Genomic DNA, 10,150 nt, shown 5'->3' with positions numbered 1-10,150 from the left:
GACAGTGAAATTAAGAAAAATAAACATATATAACCAGGCATGCATGTTTTACATTTTGTGTATATTCTTTTTAGACTCCTCCGAACAGCTTATTTCAAGATTCGATTAGTTTATTGAACTGCCTCTATTAATTCCTGAGAGGGCTACGGGAGAGAGGAGTTTCGAAATAAAATACTAAATACTTTTGTTATACTCTAATTTTTTTTTTGTCATCATGTTATACTCTAATTTGAAGGTTGTTTTCAAGGGTTCTCAACCCTTTGTGCTCAAAATAATATTATTATTAAGATACCATGGATGGAAATTCTCTAGTTCTCCTTTTTTCAGTTTGGCTGTTACCATCCAAATATTATATATGTATATATATGAAACACCTTAAAGTTTATCTAGAAGGATTAAATTAATTGATCTATTTCATATATAAATTTAACATATTTAATCGAACCAACAGTAATGTTGTTCAAAAAAAAAAAAAAATCGAACCAACAGTAATTTTATTCAAAATTAATAGTTGATTGAAAATTTTAAGTTAATTTATATCATATTCAATCATATATGTATATCAAAAGCTAAAACGAAGCCATGGAGAAGGGTCGATGCCACCAAGTTTATCATTTGTTTATAAGGGCCACTTATTTTATGATTTTATTTGTACGTCAGCCGACCATTTTTGTACTAAAATTTTTGATGAGGGTGATTGATTAGGTCGGTCATGTGAGAGGGGTAATGAGGTTGCAAGGGCTAGTAAACCTCCTCTCTCAGTAATAATGGAGTGAAGTCCTCAATAAATTATAACGGTAAATGTTTACATTAAGAACAAAGTGCATGTCAATATCAACATCGTTCATCAATCAACCACAGAAGGCCAACAAAACCACAAGCTCAAGCGCTACATTATTGTTTCACAATCCCAAAAGACAAAAGCTTACTCCTACCAGCCCATTAACTTTAACCATCATGGTTAAGTTTACTCAAACTTCCTCTCGTCATGGCCGAAAGAGATTGTCATCCACTTCCTCCTTCCAGGAGAGAATTTTTTCACCACAATCCCTCTTTGTAAGAGGTAATTCTCACCCAGTATTCAAAACGTGGACCATCGATGATGCTGGAACATCCACATCTCACTCAACGACAGCTTCTTTTGGGGCGTCGCCCCTAATTGCGGAAACTTTGGCAATGCAAAACGCCATGATCTCTGCTCACAGTTGTGGGATAAAGTCTCTCAGCTTAGAAGCTCTCTTTAAGAAGCTTCCGGTTTTTACCTATGATTCAAACCGTTTAACCTATCCTTTTAATGCTTTAGTTTCCTTTAATGTAACAAGTGAGTTCCACTCTCTAGCACTGAGCTCTCTACTTGTAATCTTCGATTAAGCTTAATATAATTCTCTGTTTCACAAAAAAAAAAAGAACGAAGTGCATGTACATTAAGAATATATATATATATATTTTTTTTAGCAAACGAATATATATATATATATATATATATATATAATGTATTTCCATCTTTTTGCAAGATGTAGAGGCCAATATTATCTTCCAATAAAGTACAACCGAGAAAATGAAGGACATGGGGGGTTGCTATCAAACAACAAAGCAAACACCCACGTGAAGGGTAACCAGATAGGCCTTAGAGCATGATTATTGCTAGGACAAGTTTAAGAGTCCTTAGCATTTTTTAATAATATATGAAGATTAAGGACAAATTAAAAGGATAAAAGGAAATGTGTAGAATATTGGTAAGTCCTTAACATTGTCCTTAACCTAGATCGAGAACGACAAAATACATGCAAGACCATGGAGGAAACAAGCCTGCTTTACCTTGGAATCGGCGGTGGAAAAAAGACGAAGTTGAATCGGCGGTGGAAGGAAGACAACGGTGATTCGCCTTGTATGAGACACCAGATCGGTACAGAGATCGAAAGGAAAAGATGACGATGAAGAATCGAGAATCGCCACGTTTCGTAATTCTCCGGTGAATCACCTCAAGAGTCTCGATCGTCTTCGAGTGTTTCACTCTCGAACGAAAATGAGAGTGAATCGGAGACGCCTCTCGGTTTCCCCTTCCAAAATCCGTCGGCTACTATCGTAGCGACACGTGGCAACATAGGACGCGCCTCAAAATTCCTTAATTAAGGAACATCCTATGTTATTACACTCAATTTTGATTTATTTTCGGCAATTAAATGCTAAGGACTTTGCCTAAGATATGGCGATAATCTTGCTCTTAGACTTGTCCCTTTTCTTTTCTCGTCCCACTCTTCTTCTTTTAGCTATCACCACTTTTATTCAATACCGTTAATCACTATTACTCCCACAACCTCCCCCTTAACCTAAACCCATCAGCATCACACTTACTATATATAAGCCTTTTATTTATTTCTTTACATTCGTATATTATATTATATTATATTATATATATAAGTGTTATTTAATAGAATATGTGTATTAAATTCTGCACAGTTAATAATTAGGTTGAGATTTTTGAAAAATAAAAATTTATATATATATATATATACCAAATATATTTAAATAATGTGCTTTTAATTATATCTGCAAATGAAAATATTATAAGAAATTTGTCTTTAATCTTTTTTTTTTGAAACACTAAACTTGTCTTTAATTAAATGGTTAAAATATTTAGTTCTGCAGTTTCTCAACGGGATTCGATTCTATATTCTTCCATATGGCTAAAAGGCCGGGCTTATGGGTTCATGATGCTTGAAAGTTAAATCGCAACATAATAATATCAAAAGTGTTTTTGAATATGTTTACTAGTGTTAGAGGAAATATATACTTACGAAGGTGTAGAGTTATAGAAAGTATCGATAACAATCTCTGCAGACCTTACTATTTCGCCTACTCCGGCTTTTTGGGTCTCAAAGCTAAAGTCGACTTCTCACAACCTCAAGAAGATGGCCTCTCCCACCTTCACCACTGATGGCACTCCAACTGTTCAGGCTCCTGAGTCAGTCATTTTCAAATCCTCTGTTAACTAGAAGGGCTATTTAGTAGCTCAATTTCACGGTAATTCTCTTTCTCCGACGAAGATCTTCTCAGACCTAAATCCAATTTGGGGTAAGCAAGGTCGAATCGGAGTCCGACACCACTAAAAAATGTCTGTCTTATCTTCATTCCCTGCGAGCTAACCTGGAGATGGGTATTGGATGTTGCGTTTTGGTACTCTGGGAAGTGCGCTTTCTCTGTTTCTGAATGGTCGCCTACTCTGAACTTGGCTCCGATGAAGCTCGAGTATGCTCTTGTATGGGTGTTATTCCTTAATGTGCCAGTCGAACTCTGGTCTATTGAGGGGTTCAGTACGATTTCTACGGGAGTAGGGTTTCTGGTTCAATCCGAGTACCCCAAACTGAAGCCTTATTCAAGTGGAATAGTTAAATTGAAGGTCATTGTGAATTTGGAAGGGAAAAAAGCCTGCTCTGTTAAAGTGGTCGACAAGCTCAAAACCGCAGTGACTGTGTCAGCGGAGTACCTTAATCTTCCTCATAAATGTCAAATCTGCTCAAATTTTGGTCACTTCGAGAAAAGGTGCCCGTACAAGAATATCACAACAAATCTTAGAACTCCATGTCTGGGAGGTCCCATCTCTACAACGGCAGCCTCTCCAAAAGAATCAGCAGCTCCAAAGAAGGATTCTCCCTCCTCCTCTAAAGCCTTGCCTGGCTTTCCTCGCAAAAATCAGCAAAAAGAGATCCTCTCTCCTGGTGTTGCTGCAGAATCCACTTCTAGAATATCAAATTAGGGTCGCTCTTCCTCTAAAGCCTTGTCTGGCTCTCCTCGCAAAAATCAGCAAAAAGAGATACTCTCCCCCGGTGTTGCTGCAGAATCCACTTCTAGAATTTCAAATCAGGGTCGCTCCCCTCTTCGGAAATCTAACAGCTTACCGACAATAAATCTTCCAAACTTGTTGTCTAAAACTGCTGGACCTCTCGCGTGGATTCCTGTGGGGGGAAAAACATCTCCTAGGAAATCACCACCTCGCTCTTTTTTAATCAGAATCTGTCAAGATCCTTTCCTCTTCTCAGTTTGACTCTGAAGAAGAGCTTATAAGCGCAACTCAACAAATCATAAGGAGACGCATAGAGGCAGCGAATGCTGATTTTCCTCCTTTCTCTACTGCAAAGGAGCGAAAAAAATTATCAAGGATGAAGCAACGGCAGGCTATGGTGCAGATTTGTGAGTCTCCTGTAGCTACTACTGGCTCGACTGCTTCTATCTTACAAGAAAATTCAAATACTCAAATGGTGATCTCGGTGGAGCCCTCGGTGAAGGGGCTAGCACCAATTATTCATGATGCTTAGTGCTCCGTCACCCCCTTTTTAGTCTTTCTTATGAAGTGTTTTTGTTGGAATATAAGAGGCCTAAATGGCAATGTAATGAAATCTGATGTTAAAAGGTGGATTCACCATAATCGTCCGATGTTGGGCAGTTTTTTGGAACTCATGTGCAACAAGAAAATTTAGATGCTTTGATCACTACAACCTTTCCTTGATGGAGATATGATTCGATTCATAGCTCAGACGCTGACAATTGCCGCGTAGTCTTTATGTGGAATCCTCTCCTCTCTGTTGTTGTTTATCACAAATCCTCTCAGATGATTGTTTGTGGTGTCTTCGAGCCGTCATCCCAAGAATCATTTACGGTCTGCTTTATCTATGCTTACAATGAGCGCTCTCAGCGTCTCCCTCTATGGAATTCTATTAGATAGATTGCCCAAGCTTCGGTGATGCATAACCAACCTTGGCTGTTATTGGGAGACTACAACCAAGTACTAGCAGCTTCTGAAGCTTACTCACTCTATCCCTCATACATCTCACCAGGAGGAATGACTGACTTCCAAGAATGCTTATCTGATTGTGAAATATTCGACTTGGCTTATAGGGGAGGTTTTTTCACCTGGTCCAACAAATCTCCAACTTCTCCAAGATCCATAAAGTTGGATAAAGCTCTCATCAATGAGAGTTGGATGGGAAAATTCCCCAACTCTTTTGCTTTCTTTGACGCCCCGGGAACGTCAGATCACTCGCCTTGTCTGGTCTCTATAAGGGCAGAGGAACCTAGAAGGAAATCGAGATTCATGTACTTCTCCTTCTTTGCTTCTCATCCGGATTACGAGCAACTATTGGCTTCTGCTTGGGCGATCCCGGTCTTCTCCTCCTCCCATATGGCTTCTCTCTATCAGAAATTGCGATCAGTAAAGCTTTGCTGCAAGTTCATAAACAACTCTCGCTTTAGTGGCATTGAGCGGAGGACAAGAGAAGCTTTTTAGAATCTGGAGAGAATCCAACTGAGAAATTTGAGAAGCCTTTCTCAAGCCCTATTTCAAGAGGAATCCTTAGCTCGTGAGGAGTGGCTTGTCCTTGCAGCTGCTGAAAAGAAATTTTTTCAGCTAAAATCGAGAGTGAGATGGGCTTCAAAAGGAGATCTGAACACTACTTTTTTTCCACAAATCTGTCAAGGCAAATCTATCGCGCAACGTTATCCACTTTCTCACTGATTCTGATAACATATTCAGAGCATGAAAGACATGGTGGTGAGATTTTACTCATACCTTCAAGGAAGATCAAACCCTGATGTCTCGCCCTACGGAATTGATTTTTTTTCAGTCAATACATCCTTATCGGTTTGAAAGCTCTGGGATGGAAGCGCTGGTTGCAATTCCCACTGCTGAGGAAATCAAAAATATTTTGTTCCACCTGCCAAAGTGCAAATCTCCGGGGCCGGATGGTTTCTCTGCGGAATTCTTCATAACCTCTTGGGACTTGGTTGGCCAGGATTTGATAAATGCAGTTCGGAATTTCTTCCTTACTTCGGAAATGCCAAGGCAAGTTAATGCAACATTCATATCTCTTATTCCTAAGACCATTGGAGCTTCTTCTCTTTCAGACTTCAGACCAGTATCCCTCTGCAATATTGTTTATAAAATTATTTCAAAGATTTTGGCCTCTCGACTGAAGTCAATCACTCAGGATTCAGTGCAAAGCAATCAAACATGATTTGTGAAAGGGAGAGCTCTAAGCGATAATGTGCTGCTTGCTTCAGAGTTAGTTGCAGATTTTCACAAAACAGGGAGGACAAGAAGGGGTTGTCTCCAAGTAGACATCTCAAAAGCCTTTTACAGTGTGGAGTGGGACTTTATCCTTAATATTCTTTTTGCGCTGCAAGTACCACCTCCTTTTATTGAATGGATAGAGGTATGTATTTCTTCTCCCTACTACTCTGTTGCCTTCAATGGTGAGCTTGTAGGTTTCTTTCCTGGGAAGAAAGGTCTGAGACAAGGAGATCCAATCTCTTCTTCTTTATTTGTGATGGACATGGATATTTTTATCAAAGAAGTTGGATATTGCTGTTAGAGATGGAACCTTTGGCTTACATACAGACTGTGTTGACCCTCTTGTAACTCATTTAAGTTTTTCTGATGACCAACTGATATTCTTCGACGGATCAGCAGAATCATTACACGGTATTCTCTCAGTTCTAAGAGACTTCCAGCAGAGCTCTGGCCTGGCATTAAATCTTCGGAAAACTTGCTTGTTTCTTGATGGAAACAACATGATCAACTCGGCAGATATAGCTTCCTCAGTTGGTATATCCCAAGGCTCTCTCCCTGTTAGATATTTGGGGCTTCCATTGCTTCCAAGAAAACTTCACAGAGGAGAATACCAGCCTTTGGTGGACAAAGTTCGAGCAAGAGTGACTTCTTGGACATCACGGCAGCTTTCTTTCGCTGGCAGGCTACAGTTGATTCAGTCAGTTATATATAGCATGATCACTTTCTGGTCCTCCATCTATCCTCTTCCAAAAGGCTGCTTTGACATCTTGGAAAATATTATAAATCCTTTTCTTTGGACAGATGCCTCTGCTCGTGGTGCAAAGGTAGCTTGGGAATCAGTCTGCTCTCCTAAGGTCTGTGGTGGTTTGGGACTTCGTCGGTTGCAGGGAATTAATACTATCTATGGTATTAAAATGCTATGGAAGATCTTCTCAGGTTCAGACTCCTTATGGGTTGCTTGGGTAAAGAAACATTATCTAAGTGACAACATGTTCTGGATTGCTGATTTCTCAAACGTCGGGAGTTGGATTTGGCGTAGCTTGATGAATATTCGACAGACAGCAAGGCCTTTCATCACATGTCATGTCATATCAGGGCGAACAGTTTCATTTTGGCATGACGACTGGACAAATGCTGGTCCTCTTCGGATACTCACAGGGCCCTTGGGACCTCAAGTATCTGGAATTCCTCCCGATGCGACAGTCTCGTCAGTGGTAAGGGAAGATGGTTGGTCTGTCTCTCGCAGGAGTAGACACTCTATTCTTGTTACCCTTCGTGATGTGCTTCCCGTACAACCTCCTGATGTTCATGACATAGAGGACGATTACTACTTGTGGAGAAACGAAGTAAACGAGCCTCCTTCACCGTTCTCATTATCAAGACTCTGGACATCTCTATATCAAGAACCTCCTCGAGTTTCATGGTACAAGGCTGTCTGGTTCGGTAAGCAAATTCCTAAACATGGATTCATTCTTTGGCTAGTCATGAAAGACCGAATGGTAACAAGGGCCCGGATGAGAAGTTGGGGCCTCGACGTCCCAGCTGTGTGTTTGCTTTGTGGGCAAAATGAAGAATCGATTGAGCACTTAATTCTTTCAGTGTGATTATTCGTTGACGGTGTTGAGAACTATGTTCGCAAGGAGTGGTCTTGCTATCCCAACACAGATTGCAATGGTGGTTCCTTGGATCATATCTATTAGGCTGGATAGAAAGCTAAAAACTATCTACAATCTGGTCATTCAAGCTGCTGTCTACTTCATTTGGAAAGAACGGAATTCACGACTCCACAACCAGACTTCAAAGCCAGCTCACTCTGTTGTGAAAGATATCTACCTTCTCCTTAGAGCAAAACTATACTCTCTCGATATGGAGCAAAGAGCTCTCCCCTCTGCTGCTCAAAGAAACCGGCGACATTCAACGACGACTACTTATCTCTTTCTCTGGTTTGAAAGGATACAGGGTTAGACCAAAGCATCTATTTCATTTTGTTGAGGTTCATTTTTCCGCATGAGTAATGTTGTACTTTCTTTTGGAAACAATCACCTTGTAAAACTTTAAATTCAGAAATGGTATCTCCCATTGGGAGTTAGAAAAAGAAAAAGAAAAAAATAGCCTGCAGTGCTTTAGAGTTTTGGCTTTCCACAGTCGCTTTTTGTCCTTCTTCCTCAATCTTTATACCTCAAGAACTGATGAACCAAACGGATTGATTGAAGAAGGGAGGGGGTGTCTATAGTTAGTTTACCTATCTATCTCTTCAATCTAATGTTTCCTTCTTTAGACACCAGTGGCTATGACCTCTTTGATCCCTTCAATCCCCATCAAGCAACCATGCTTCCTTTTTTCACTACTCCCATACAAAGCCCTAGTTCTCACCATCACTACCCTTTGTCTTCTTTTCCTTTCTCTTCAGATTTTCTTGATGAATCTGTCCTGATAAGCTCATTCTTGTTAGCGCAGCAAGATGCAGCAACACATGTTGCTGATTGTCCGAGAAAATTATGCAAAAAGCTTGAGGACAAGTGCGTTGGTGGAACCACCTTAGAAAAGGTTCCACGGAGAAGAACGGGAAAGAAAAGGGACAGGCATAGTAAGATCTGTACCGCTCAAGGTCCTAGAGACCGTAGGATGAGACTGTCTCAACAGATTGCTCGTAAATTCTTCAATCTTCAAGACATGTTGGGCTTCGACAAGGCGAGCAAGACGATCGAGTGGCTTATCTCTCAATCAAAGGCTTCCATAAGAAAAGTGAAAGAAAGTGTAGATGCATCAGGAGGAGGAGAAGGAGACGATGAGCATCTTCAGGATAATGAAAAGGCAAAGGAGGAGACAATGAAAGTCTCAAGGAGAAGAACAAAGACGGTGGAGAACTCTTGTAAGAAGAAAGAGTCAAGAGAGAAAGCTAGAGAACGAGCAAGAGAGAGAACATTGACGAAGATGAAGATGAGAATATCAGGACTAATTGATACCTCAAAAATATTTTCAGATCCTATTCAAGAATCACAAAAGATTGAGTTAACCGGTGGTGCCCAAGTAGAAGGGAAAAGCCCAGAACAAGAAAGTAGTACAACTAATGTGAACATGGTTGAGTATCAAATGGATTCTGTAAGAACTATAGAGAAGTTTCTTGGACTAAACAGTGACGCTAGCTCTTCTTCCATCTTTGGAGACTCCGAGGAATCTTACGCAAGTCTATCTCAATTAGAGGTACTGCTTCAGAAGCAGGTAACAACTTAGTGTCAATTAAAAGCCCGAAATTATGTAGTCATGATTTATTTTGGGGGTCAAGAACTTTCATTAAGGATAAAATATCTAATGTTTATTACTTCCAGGAATGGTGATACCAACGGAGCATAACACAACTTCAACAGCATGAGTAGATGAGGAGAGAAACCGTATTTCATCTTCTTCCTATGCGATTATCTCTGCTACTGATCATCATGACAATGCTCTATTCTTATGTGGTACTGGGAGTTTCTGTATGCATCAACATAAGAAACTCATATATATGTAGACATTTGTGTGTGTGGAGTTGGTCTGCTAATTAGTTTGAAGCTCTTGACCGCTTGATTAAATGATATAAATTATTTTGTGGTTTCAAATAATTAACTATTTAGCAAGTTTCTACAATGGCGTTTGTTGTTGTTTGCATTCTGTAGTAGGTTGTCTTTCTATTTATGTTAGTATAGGAAATTTAAAAGTTATATCACAAGTTTTAGAAGCACTAAAGCACACAATTAAACACATAGCAAACTTATAAGATTTTGATTATAAATTATCAATTATCAATTATCAATTATCAATTATATGTGGTAACTTATATACTGGTTTAGAGATTTTTTATTGATAGGAACAACTGCTAGTCTTACGTAAAGAAGCCTTAATTAACCCTATTCCAAAGATATATAACAATAAATGTCAGGTGATGTAAAAAAAACAATATATGTTAGGTTGTGTATAATATTTTTTTTGTGAATTTTCTATATATGCAAACATCTACCTGTTTCTTTATATATTTACGTGATATTATTATTATATGCTCTACGTGTTAATTGTTGGATCACAATCCGGTTAATACTTTCTCTT

General features: G+C 39.3%; 2 protein-coding genes across 2 annotated transcripts; both read left to right on the top strand.

The window, feature by feature from the left end:
• Positions 1 to 6,199: 6,199 nt before the first annotated feature.
• On the top strand, positions 6,200 to 8,032 carry LOC106403514. Its single transcript, XM_048759927.1, has 3 exons — positions 6,200 to 6,209; positions 6,395 to 7,566; positions 7,667 to 8,032. The coding sequence occupies exons 1-3, from the start codon at positions 6,200 to 6,202 to the stop codon at positions 8,030 to 8,032; spliced, it is 1,548 nt and encodes a 515-aa protein (XP_048615884.1).
• Positions 7,793 to 9,669, top strand: LOC106405603 (transcription factor TCP12). The gene is made up of 2 exons (XM_022704003.2): positions 7,793 to 9,289; positions 9,397 to 9,669. The coding sequence occupies exons 1-2, from the start codon at positions 8,330 to 8,332 to the stop codon at positions 9,403 to 9,405; spliced, it is 969 nt and encodes a 322-aa protein (XP_022559724.1). The 5' UTR covers positions 7,793 to 8,329; the 3' UTR covers positions 9,406 to 9,669.
• The last annotated feature ends 481 nt before the right edge of the window (positions 9,670 to 10,150 follow it).

The sequence above is a fragment of the Brassica napus genome, chromosome C6 (assembly GCF_020379485.1).
Source record: "Brassica napus cultivar Da-Ae chromosome C6, Da-Ae, whole genome shotgun sequence".
NCBI lineage: Eukaryota > Viridiplantae > Streptophyta > Magnoliopsida > Brassicales > Brassicaceae > Brassica > Brassica napus.
This window is presented reverse-complemented; position numbering and strand designations above follow the sequence as displayed.

Excerpts from the sequence above, each read along its gene's own strand:
- LOC106403514 (XM_048759927.1), top strand. Across the intron at positions 7,567-7,666 it reads TAGTCATGAAAGACCGAATG|TGTGATTATTCGTTGACGGT; the intron begins GTAACAAGGGCC and ends TAATTCTTTCAG.
- LOC106405603 (XM_022704003.2), top strand. The coding sequence starts at position 8,330 with ATGTTTCCTTCTTTAGACACCAGTGGCTATGACCTCTTTGATCCCTTC.